Source organism: Daucus carota, chromosome 7 (assembly GCF_001625215.2).
Source record: "Daucus carota subsp. sativus chromosome 7, DH1 v3.0, whole genome shotgun sequence".
Taxonomy (NCBI): Eukaryota; Viridiplantae; Streptophyta; class Magnoliopsida; order Apiales; family Apiaceae; genus Daucus; species Daucus carota.
Genome location: NC_030387.2, coordinates 6,547,938 through 6,561,286, shown reverse-complemented (window position 1 = coordinate 6,561,286; position 13,349 = coordinate 6,547,938). Strand labels below are relative to the sequence as shown.

The 13,349-nt window shown below is 35.1% G+C and overlaps 1 protein-coding gene across 1 annotated transcript; it reads right to left on the bottom strand.

Moving 5' to 3' along the window:
• Positions 1-2,425: 2,425 nt before the first annotated feature.
• LOC108194504 (protein VERNALIZATION 3) lies at positions 2,426-5,324 on the bottom strand. The gene is made up of 4 exons (XM_017361470.2): positions 5,036-5,324; positions 4,821-4,882; positions 4,340-4,380; positions 2,426-2,910 (listed from the first exon to the last, which is right to left on the bottom strand). The coding sequence occupies exons 1-4, from the start codon at positions 5,234-5,236 to the stop codon at positions 2,687-2,689; spliced, it is 528 nt and encodes a 175-aa protein (XP_017216959.1). The 5' UTR covers positions 5,237-5,324; the 3' UTR covers positions 2,426-2,686.
• Between the last annotated feature and the right edge of the window lie 8,025 nt (positions 5,325-13,349).

Genomic DNA, 13,349 nt, shown 5'->3' with positions numbered 1-13,349 from the left:
GAATTTAGTGGTATTTGCTTAAGGATTTAGTGATATTCTAGCTTGGTTTTTAGTTTCTAGAATAAGGAGGTTTCTATTGGAGTAAGACTCTCTCTCTCTCTCTCTCTCTCTATATATATATATATATATATATATATATATATATTATATAGACACACACACACACACACACACACTCCTTCCGTCCCATTTTATGTGACCTCATTTCCTTTTTGGGACATCCCAAAAAGTATGAACCTATCATACTTACTATTTTTGAACACTACTTTTCACTATTACACCCACTACCTCTCTATTTTATACTCTTTTTTATTAAACAAACACTATTACACCCACTATTTTCTTCCACTATCTATTAAAATACTGATAGGTCCCACCACTTTACCCACTTTTCAACTAAACTTACTCTCTTTCACTACTTTTTTCTTAATCTCCGTGAAAGTCAAACAAGGTCACTTAATATGGGACGGAGGGAGTATATAATATATATATGGTCGCGCTCAAGAGAGAAACCATCCTTAAAATAGATTCCTCCACTCACCTTATGCATCATTTTGTGTGAAACCTATTTCCCCATTAGGCATCTCCATAATCAGGGCCAAGTCTACTTTGGTTATGCTCAACCTTTCAGGCTATAACTCCCTTCTCATGTTCTCATTAGTTACATTTCTTTCACCTCCATGATCTGTCATTTCTTCCCAGACAAGGGTTTCATTACCAGCAAGATGCTCCTTTGATGTCTGACTATTATCGTGGAGCTCCACAATATGGGTATGATCGAAATGTTCCATCTCTGCAGTGTAAACTTTCTAAAACGACCATCTATACGCCTTCATTGATTCCTTCTAGTATGGGCACTTCTTGATGTGAGATAATCATTCTCATCCATCCTTGACTCTATGGTGAACAGCCTAACCCTAATTCCCTGCAAATATAACGAAGTGTATCCTACAACTCAGAGTTACTAACAATGACTAGAGGGCAACTTCCAGAAGCAAGGTAGGGGCCAAGGACATAGTCCTTCATGGAATCCTCCTTCCGAGAGTATCTTCCGTCTTCGTACAAACTATCATCGCAATGATTCGTCTTCTTTCCCTCCCAAGAATCAGATCTTGTTAAACCCTCTTTCTAGCGCCAATTTGTTGATGAAAAAATTTTGTAATCAACAAAGATAAGGTTCGTTGTCAGAATAAAGATCTATCGCGTTGGTTAATTGACGAAAAATCTGCCGAAATATGGTGGTTGCATGTTTATGGGTGGTTGAGATTAAAGGGATCGTGGGTTGCTTTCTTACTTTCAACTTTCGATCCCTTCAATGTGCCTACATACCTTGTTTTTATAGGGATCAACAGTACTACGTAGTTCTTGGAGACCAAAAAATCTAAATCTATTAAAATTAGGTCTCCAATCCTAGTACGTCATTGATATGGCATGATCTCTGACTGTCGGAGGTAACACTAATCGATACTGAGTGTATCTCGTAAGGAGGCTCGTGGTATAATGGCGGTCATCCCCTAATATGCATAGACGAGTCCTAACCCCCGGCCCCGTCCTCAACCCCTCCCCTACTCCGGCTCTGGTTCCGGTGAGGTAACGTACCAGATTACACGATAAGGTCTCCTTCTCAGACTACCAGGGTACATGAGCATCCTAATCTTTCAATGACGATAACCAACCAGAATGCGTGATCAAAATATCCGATTATTTTTAAATTACCCCGAGAGATCTTCAATGAATGATATGATTACCTCAAACCCAAACTCCGCACAAGGATAACCCGTCAAAATCAGGATTGATAATTGTATATCATAACTGGGTGGACTTCAAAAGCCATGATCTTTGGATAACCTCAAAGAGACCTTAATTTCGTCCTTAAACTTTATTTCAAGACCACAGTTCCATACATCACCTACGTTACATTCTTCAGGGGCCGCGCCTTTCATACATCTCATTTACATATACGTAATAGGAAGGCTCTTCCTTTTCCTATTTACTCTCTTCACTTATGTAAAGTCAAGCCCATTTGCCAAAGATCCGACCCACTAGTCTACGTACATTTATGCCTATAGCAAATAGTTAAAATTAAAATTCATACGACCATGACATGGAATTACGTTCCAATGTTCAATGAAAGATGAAAGCTTTTCACTCAGTTGGCAAACCGGCCCCAACATCTCCATCACTTCCGCACTTTTCTGCTTGAATATTTTTTTTATATATTAAAAATCAATGAGTCAGACCACTTTACCCACTTTTCCTTCACTTTCCTACTACTTTATATATACTTTTTAACCTCCGTGCGCAAATCATATGTAAACAAAGAATGGAATAATATTTGTATGCATACATTCTAATTTGTGACAACAATAACAAAATATGAAGGGCAGAGCTCTTCAATCTTAAAATTATCCCACAAATACTAAACTTAGTGTAACCATATTGATTAAAAGGCTGCATGTTTATTCATTACATATTCATCCACAACAATACCCTAAATACTGTGGATAAAGACCTTTAGAAGAAAGATGACTAGCTTGTAGTACTTGTTTAGCTAGCTGGTCATCTATGTACACACACACACACAACATACCTACTTGGCTTGTTTCCAACTCTTCAACATGCTTTCACATCGAAAGCAAACCAAACAGAAACATACAATCATACACACGCAAGCATATATTTAAATTTATCTTCTTCGGCCACCTGAACCAGACTCCCGCTGACAGTTGTAGTAGACAGCAGAAACTGGAGAACCAAGATTATAGAGTTCGGCAAAGTCTCTGGTGTTGAAATTCTGGCGCCACCCGGGTGCGTACACAGTCTGTCTTCCCAGTTGCCTGAACAGGACGAACACGAACCTGTGGATTCCCATTGATGGCCTCGGACTTTCGTAACAAACAATCTCTTGGCCTAATTATAGTTTGTTTGCAAAATTCATCAACCATCAAAAGTATCATATTAGAAGATCAAATATTGGCCAAAGAGAAACCATATACTCCATCCATGCCAACAGGTTTTTTACGTTACTTTTTGACACTCATTTTGAGACTTCTACAAAGTAAAGTTCCATAATATTTTTTTTAATTTTTTTTTCTAAAAGTTTGACGTTATGGAACTATATTTCATAGGAACCTCAAAATGCGTGCAAACAGTGAAGGTAAACAATCTGCTGGAACGGATTTGCATGCAAACAGTGAATTAAGGTAAACAATCTGCTAGGACGGATTTGCGTGCAAACAGTGAAGGTAGACAATCTGCTAGGACAGATTTGAAATTAATCTGCTAGGACGGTGGGAGTACATGTAAACCAATTAGGTAAACGATCTGCTGGGACAGCACCAATCACTAGAGATTAAATGGATTTGTTCCACCAGATAAAATTTACCAACCTAACCTTCAATCTTAGCGTTATTGTTACCCGGAAAGGGAAGCGTACTTTGGTCCCTGATGGAACATTAATTTCGTGGCGCTAAGAATGAAAATGGGTTTGGACTGCAGTGGAGAGTGTTTTCTAAAAAGTTGAATTTGCGGGAAACACTGAGCATAAAAATCTGGTGAATGGGTCATTTCGTACAAGATACTTATGATGTCTGAGAGTATAGATGATTCTTCTTCAACCTTAAAGAGCATATACAGAACGGAATTAGTATACATCAAATCGTTTTTTTCTGATTCAAGTTTGACGTTGTAAAAGCTGGGAATTGGGAATAATGACACGTGGAGCATGCAGAGAAATGATACCTAGTTGGCCAATCAGAAGATGAGATCAACTTTGTGGTCAAAAAGTTTTAGAGATAATGTTCGTACCAGAATGACACGGCAGTTTTTGTTGCTACATGATATTTTTCACCTCTAATAACATCTGCCTTGTGTATTCATCAAATTTCATGAAAAACAACTAAACCTTGATAATTTCATTAATCTTCTTAAAGTTGGCTTAATATTTATGAACAAACAACAAGGCAACCAAGGCTAATGTGCGTGTTTGTGTGCGGGAAAATGCTTGGTGCACATAATTGTGTACAAAAACATGTACATAATGACATGTGGTGGATTTTAATTGGATGGCCCCCCTGCATTTACACCAACCACCCCAATTAAAATTCACCACATCACTTGCCACATCATTATGTACAAAAATTCTGTACACAATTATGTGCACCTAGCACTACTCTTGTGTGCGCGTCTGTCTGTGTGTGCGCGCGCAGAACTGAAGGATAACATGAAAAGTAAAGGTATCAACAAAAGAAAAGAATTGGAACAAAGAACCTAGGAGAAATGGAGAAGATCGAAGAGAATAATTAAAGAAGTGTCAACAACAGCTGAGATTAAGACTCACCAAAGTTTGCTCCAGTTGTCTCTGGAATGTCAGTCACCAACCTAAAGTTTCAAAAACAGCACTAAGGTTACATACTTCAACAAAGAAAAATATAAAAAAAAAATTTGGCTTTTCCTTTGCAGCTTTCGACACCAAAAACAAAACCCTAGTTTGTGAAGTACTAATTAAGTTTATTACCAACAAGAATACACATAAAAAACAGCAGATTTGTGGCAATTATATTTAGGTAAATTTGTAAGAGATTGTAGGCTCTACCTCCCATTTATGTTGTCCACGAACAAAAATTACTCGTTTTACTCAATCATTTTGCCCGAACTGAGAACTACTAAGATTAGATATTGGTTTGGAAATATGATACAAAATATGACAAAAATGGATTCTAGTTTACGGTACTCACTGAATGTGGACAAACTTTTAGGGAGGAATAAATAGGAAATATGGCTAAAAAAACCGGAGACAGGGGTACTAGATGGTTACTAACCAATGCAAGTATTCCCTGAGGCTGGGATCACTTGGAGTAGGAGCATCGGGGTCTATCATAACCTGCAAAACAAAAATAATCACTAGAAGAAAAACCGCCAAAACTCAGTAGGTGCAACCAAAAAAAACCCTAAGTACAGTTGTGAGTTCTCTATTACATATACAGGGGCAAAGAAGAAGAAGAAGAGGGGTAGAGTAGCAGGGTTAGCAACTTACTAGAGTGTAGAAAGTCCTGAGATCATCACCACCAATTTCAACCCTTGGTTGGCTAACAACATGAGAAGGCCTAAACTCACAACCATTATTAACTTCCCTGTTGTTATATGTCACCCTTAGGGATATTGATCTTGTAAAAGGATCCAATACATCCCCAATCACTCTCCCTACTACCAGTGGATCTCTGTTCCTGCTCGACATATTATAATTATATATATGATATCTTTGTATTATTTTCTCCCTTTCGAACTTGTTGATATCTTAGACATGCAGTACAGACTCTTCTAGTCCTACATATATATAGTGCGAGGACAACGGGCATGCTAGAAGGCCAATGGCTCCTCTTGATTCTTTTATCACATATCACTTCACTTTGACATAACATCAAGGGAACTAACCACCAGTTTCCTTAAAACAAGAATATTTGCGTTTCTTATATATGTTTGTGATATCTAGCTTTTTAATCCCACTCAAGAGGTACCCTACATATAATGGTCATTTTACATCTTGCATGACATATTATTTGTTTAAATTATATCTTATATATAATCAATGTAAAAACTTATATGATTCCAATTTCACATAAAATTGTCTAAACAATTATATTAGATAATTAAGTACCAGTTTCCCACAACAAAAGAGTAACTATATTGTTGTTAAAAAAAATGACTAACATTACGGTACAAACTTATAATAATAGAATAAATTAATTAATATAAATGTCAATAGAATATAGATAAAACCCAGGGTGATGCTAATCCCGTTTACCCGCTAATATAATTATATTTATTCGTATTGCAAATGAATAAAATCTAAAATTCAACACATCAAAATAATTATATACTTGATTAATACAACCCACACATATATATAATAATTTTATGATCACGGTAGAATGTTAAAGTAATATATATCACCTTTGTTTTGTTAAAGTAATAATTGTTTTGATAAACTTCATTTCCCATTAATAATTTTGCACAATAGTAATTCTACAAATTATGAAGAAATGAGAAAATAAAACGACAAACACTTTGTTTTGTTAAATTATAATTGTTTACGATTTAAGATAACAAATTTTTAAATATATAATATCATATTAAACTTACAAAACAATAATTTTATTAATAATTATGAGGTAATAAGAAAATAAGACGACGAAAATGATTTAAGGTATTAATTAAGGATAAAATATAAAAAATTCAATAAATGATAAGTAAATAAATAAAGGCCATGTATGTGATGCAAGAACAAGAAAGTTAAAAAAAGATAAAAGAATAAAGCGCAAACATTTGATTAAGACCAAAATAATTTGCAAAAGTTTACCAAACTTAAATAATCACTAGTAGGTAAAAAAAGATTTGGAAGTAATAAAAACCATATTGTGACCAGTTAGAGCATCTCCAAGGGAGATAGCTATAATTGTTAGCTAAAAATGTAAATATAGATGATTAGTTAAAAATTTGCTGAACCTGTAAGCTTTTTGCTCCAGTGATGTTAGCTATAATGATTAGCTATATTTTAAAATTCTGTTATTTAATTATTTTCAAAGTCTAATAATTATTTTTCAAATAATAATTACTTATTGTGAATGAATTTCTTGAATAACTTTCTTATAAATTCAGTTAAATAAATATTTTATATAAATATAAAAATAAATTATTTTCTGAATTATAAACGTAAATTTTAGGCTAATTTTTTATACAAATATATATGTTATTATAATAATTTAAAATAACATTATTATTTAAAAATATGTCATTTTACTATTTTCACATGTGATTATATGACCAACTTATATATTTTTCACCTTTTATTCTTGTTTTGAAATAAACTTCCCTATTTTTTAGATTGATTAACATATAAAATTATTTTCATATAAAAAATATATTTTCATATAGCTCTAAATTGATGTAAATTTTAAAAGTAAGAAACATACATTATATCTAAAAATTATTATATATATATATATATATATATAATATTTTTATTGTAAATAATAAAGTATGTCTTTTTACAGTTTAGTTCAACTTTTAAGAAGTTATAATTATATTTACTTTATGAACTTAATAACTAAATTTATTAAAATATACGTTTAAAATTAAAATAAAATTTAAATATAAAACTAAACTAGTAATAGACTTAATATAATTATTGAATATGTGAATATATGTATAAGTTTGGAAGAATCTGACGTGGATGTAATATAGATGACGGCCCTTCGATCAACAGATGTAGCGTACTTGTTTTGCGGTAGGTAAAAATATACCTAAGAGATGTACCTAAGAGATGAGCCCGTTGGAGTGACCCATTTTTAAAGCTATTAGCAACATGCCAGCTAGATATTATAGCTAACAGATGCGCTAGATATTATAGCTAACAGATGCGCTAGATATTATAGCTAACAGATGCACAGGGTTGGAGATGCTCTTACATTTAAAGTTCAGAATTAATATATCAGCAGTATTGAAATATTATTATTATTATTATTATTATTATGTTATTTAGTGGTTCCCATCTAATTAAATTTAGGTTAAAATGGCTCTTTTATCGTCCGAACCTTGTGTCTATTTATGTGCGCTTGTTCCCTGTTGTTTCATTAGAACTGAAATCTCATTATTACCCAAGTAAAATTTCAATATATATAGACCATGACTCTCAGGCAGGGCCGTTCCATACTTATTGAGGGCCCAAGGGTGAAATTTAAAAATAGGCCCTATTTTTAAAAAAATTGGGAATATATTAAGAATATATATTATACTAGTGTGGTTATATATTTAATTAACGTGTGCTTTATACGCATATGATTAGTGAGTTAGTGTGTGTATTGGAGGTAAAAAACAAAAAGACTAAACAGATACTTGATAATACGAATTTTCTATGGTGTGCTCATGGGCACACAATACACTACAAAAAAACAGGGCAAAACCGACCGGCTAAAACTGACCGGCGGAAAAAAGTGTCGATTTAAAACCGACCGAGGTATATCGGTCGGTTATAACCCAACACGACGTCGTTTTGTCTTGCTGGCAAGACCCAAACATATTTTAACCGACCACAGCGAATACGGTCGGTTTTAATGCTGACGTGTACGCATCTTAACCGACCGGCTCCTCGGTCGGTTAAGACATTTTGGAATTTTAGTTAATTTTTAAATAAATAATGAGTCTGAACGACGGGGGTTTATTACAAAACGCCTTCGTGTTATAATAAAACTCATAACCGACCGTCTTCGGTCGGTTATATGGTTTATATTTAATTATTTTTAAAATAAATTATAAGCCAAAACGACGCGTTTTAACTCGAAACACAAAACCGACCGCCGACGGTCGGTTTTGACCTGTTATTTTCGCTAAAACTGATTTTCTTCCTCTTTTTTCCCCATCTCATTTTTTCACAAGATCTCTCTCTCTCTCTCTCTCTCTCCCTCCCTCCCTCCCTCCACCAACAAATCTCTCCCTCAATTTAGGGTTCGGTCTCGATTGGATTTCAATCTCAAATTAGGGTTCTTAATTTCTCAAATTAAAGGTATATCGATTTCTCCCTTAATTTCTCTTTATATGTTTGTGTGTGTATGTATATATATGTTTGTGTATGTGTGTATATGATTTTGAGTGTGATTTTGATTTTGTTTTTTGAATTTGATTTTTTGGTGAATTTTGTCAGCATGATCGTCGAATTAGTGGTGGATTTTGTTTATGTATATGTTTGGTGGATTTTGTAAGCATGATTCGTCGATTTTTGATAAATTTTGTTTATGTATATGTTTGGTGGATTTTTGAGTTTAGAACAAGCATAATTATAAACATAAATCTTGAAAGCAAACCACATGATAATTTCATTACAAATACTTATATAAAATTCATAAAAACAATAAAAAACATTCATAAAAAACCATTTTTAAACAACTTTAAAAACATCTTCAAACCCCCGAAGGGCCCGCCTTTCCCATGCCCTTACCCGCCTCCTCCTCCTTTTGTTTCTTTAACTTCCCGGCCATCATCCCCGCGAAGCGCACTAACCACTCTTGCCTTCGTATCGCTGCTATCCTTTCCGCCTCGAGCCTCTCCTCCTCGAGAATAAAATCAAGTTGCATGAACATGATGTTGGCCATGTCTTCGTGCCATATACGAAGTTCGGCCCAAATTTCATCCGGGATATCGAATAGCCCGTACGTGTTTCCTTTAATGGTAACGGTTTTGTTTTGGTGATTGAGGGTGACTTCCATTGTTGTGTATATGTGTGAGATTGATTGAAGGTTTTGTGTTAAAAAGATTAATTTTAGTGTGGTATTTATAGTGGATTAGTAAATCAAGTGAAAAGTCACCTATTAATGACATTCATGAATCTATTCATGAATTCAATCCCAAGAGTCCATTAACCAATAGTCACACCCTTCCAAGTGACTATTCCCAATAGTCATCCATTTTATTTGAAATTTGAAATTTTAATTTGGTTTGAATATTGATATTACTCAACTATTTTAATTGATTTTGAGTTCGATTTGATTTTGACATTAGCATATTTTTTGATTTTAAATATTTTGAGTTGAATTTATCATTAGCATATTTTTTGATTTGAAATATGTTGAAGAAAGGTACCGTTGACGGGGCTGATTTTTTATCAGACGACTTGCAAATAAAATGGTTGCATTTGTTTCTAGTTTTCTGATATAAAACCAGTTCCGTCATTGTAGTGTATTTTTTTAAAAAAATTTAAGCGACAAAACCGACCGCCTTTACTCATAACCGACCACCTTGACCATTAGCACATTCCCAGAAAACCGACCGGAACATACATAACTGACCGGGTTTTACCATTACCCATACAATAAAACCGACCGACCAGTCGGTCGGTTACTGCGGTCGGTTATATCGGTGTACAGGCCTTCTGCTAGAAACCCGACCAACAATCACGAGAAATCGATGCGTTGAATGGGAACGATGTCGTTTCGTGTTCGCTACTTAAAACCGATCGCCGCGCGGTCGGTTTTAACCAATTTTTTAATATTTAAAAAACGGCGGGTAGGTGCGTTGGAGATGGAAGACGACGCCGTTTTCTTAAAAACGCTATAACCGACCGCAGTGATATGACAGGCGGTCGGTTTTGTTCGAGCTAAAATCTTAAAACCATTGTTTTCTTTCATTTTACAAAAAAGCTTTTAAAAAAAGGGGAAGAAGAAGAGAAAAGAGAAGAAAAGAAGGAGAATCAATTATCAAAAAAGTAAGCTACTCTTCTTATAATCACATTGTAAATATGCATATTGTTTTATTTATTTTGTTGAGAATAATTTGTATGCATGGTGTTTATATAATATTTTGGGATAATTTGTAATATGTATATGTGTGTATATTTTAATGTAGATGACAAATATTGATCGGAGTTGGATTAGTTACCGGTTGCAACGAGATAAAATTACTCTAAATGTAGCATATAGAGAAGGTGTAGAAGAATTTTTAAAATTTGCAAGTTTGAAAATGGAGGGATGTATGATAAAATGTCCTTGTAAGCTTTGCAAAAATTTGAATTGGTTAGGGGTAGATGATGTTCGATTTCATTTGATTTCCGAGGGTATGATGGAGAGTTATACGGTGTGGACATCGCATGGGGAGGTTTTGCATAAAAAAAAAGCGAAAATCATGTGAAACGCGAGAATCTCGGAGGGTAGTAGATGATACAGTTGATATCAACTCCATGTTACATGATTTTGCTGGTTCGAATCATGAATTTTATGATACCACGGGTACTACTAATGTTGAAGAAGCTCCTAATGATAGTGCTAAGGAATTCTATGAGGCGATTGTTGAAAATGGTGCTCCTATTTATCCCGGTTGCACAAAATATACAATATTAAGTTTTACCCGAGGCTCGTGCAAGTCAACTTATTCTAACTCTAGCCTCACGATACAGGGATTCAACAAGGGGCGAAGCCGGTGGATCTTCCGGTCGCAGACAAGAAGCCATCATTCCCGACAATGTATACCTCTCTGTTGTGCGAAATGTGCTAGATGAGGTCCGTGCGAACCCCCTTCAGTTTCAGCGACAAATGACCGATGAAGAGATCGCCACTTTTGCACGGACCGCACTAGAGGCCTCCGATCCAGCTGCCGACCCAGCTACAAGGGTTCAATGGAATACTCTTATTGGTGGTGAGATGGTGCACATTGTGGGGTCGATGGTGGAGGATATTGTCAACAAAATGCAAAGAAAACTTGAAGAGGTACAAATTTTTGTTTGTTATCTACTTGTATTGCTCTATAGTTTGTCATTGTCTACTGCCTTATTTATTGTTTGCCATTGTCTATTATATGTGCAATTAGGAAAAACAACGGAGGCTTGAAGCAGAGAAGGACTATACTGATCCAGAGGAGTTGTCGGAGGAGGATGGCGGTGACGGTGAGGGTGCTGATGCAGATGCCGGTGCTTATTTATTTTGACACGTTGCACCTGCGCCCACGTGGCGCCAGATGGCAATGTGGGGCCCAAATCCACGAGTTTCTGGTAAGAATAAAACCGACCGTCCATGTGGTCGGTTTTAAGACTTAAACCCGACCAAATCGGCTAAACCGACCAAGTTAAAACCGACCACCCTCTGTGGTCGGTTTTAGGCGTTAAACCGACCGCCTATCTGCTTAACCGACCGTTTTTGTCGGTCGGTTTTGCCCTGTTTTTTTGTAGTGATAGTCACTAACTCCCATGAAAATACTAGATTTTGATTGGTGGATAGATAATAAATGTTAATGACCCCCCTGCATTTACATCAAGTCCACCAATCAAATGAAGCCATTTTCACGAGAGTTTGTGCTAATTGTGTGCCCTTGGGCACACATTAGAAAGACCGTTGATAATATTTACGTGTGAGTGCATTTACATTAGTCAGGAGGGTGCAGTCATGACATGGGGTTAAAGATAGAAAAGTTTGATAAAAAGTTGAAGTTACCAATATATACTACTAACAAATACAAAGATTATATAATTTTTGGGCCCCTAAAATTTTGGGGCCCTGGGCGGTCGATCTGGATGCCCTCCCTCTGGGCCGGGCCTGCTCTTAGGTACGGCTTGAATCATTTGGCCTTGTCATCGAGAATCAATGTAAAAGGTATCACTACACATTAAGACAAGAAAGCACCCAATCCTCCACAAGATTGAAAATGCTAAAAATCAAAGAAAATGATATGATGTAGTATAGTCATCCTGGGCGAATAAAAACCATTCTCATCCGATAACAACATAAGTTGTTACTTGTTTTAACTTCCTATGTTTATGTCAGGAAATTAAAGATCCCATTTGTAAAGCTCAAAAACAAAGTATTCCAAAACACACAATAATGTGTAAAAACCATTTTAGTCCCTCTTTTATAAAAATAGATAATTAATACAACATTAGAATATGAATTGTGTTGGATGTAACAAAAAACTTATTAAAAAACTTTCAAACGACATGCGTGACAGTAATGATTTGTTGGCGCATGTGATATACATGGATCCTAACTTATAAAGAAAAAAATCTGAATAATTATAATTTTTATATTTTAGTTCATTCTTTTTTCTTCTCGCCCAATATTGCAGTGAGCTTTTGACTCACCATTCTTCTTAATTCCGCGAATTTTGCTTTTTTTTTCCAAGTGTTTTTTCGAACATCAAAATTCTTATCTAATTTTTTGTGAGACATTTTGATATATCTTTTGATTAGATGAAAGTTTTTCATGTATCAAAAAAGCTCTTCCGATCCTTTCGGTATTGTATTTCACTACAATTCATGTGAAAGTCTTATGACAAAAAAAAAAATTATAATTGGGTGAGCACAGCAAACTTTCGGTTTGAGATAGTATAAGGTTGAAATAGTACAAATTTGCATATATGGTATCCAGGACAGGTGGTAGCAAATCAGTCTCCGGAGGCAGCCCCCTCTCCCAAAAAGAAACACTTTTAAAGAAACATAGCGCTTGCCAATGCACCAATAACAAAACCTTACTGCATATACATCCACAAAAGAATTCAACCATCTAAAGCTGCATGGATGATATTAGTAAGCCATCATATGTGTGTGTGAACTACATATATAATAGTGCAGCTAAATATGTTGATGCATATTGAAAACTTTTATCTACCTTTGTTTCAAGAAGAGGGTCAAGGGTGGATGAGGTTTTTACAAGTACGTGATATATCATATGTTGAATTTGGCGTTCAATAACATGTATATATTACAAAATTATTCTGAAAACATTGCCATTTTTCGAGTTTTAACGAGCCGAGCTCGAGCCGAACACACTAAAAGCTCGGCTCGATCTTGTTTTCTTAACAAACACATTTATGTG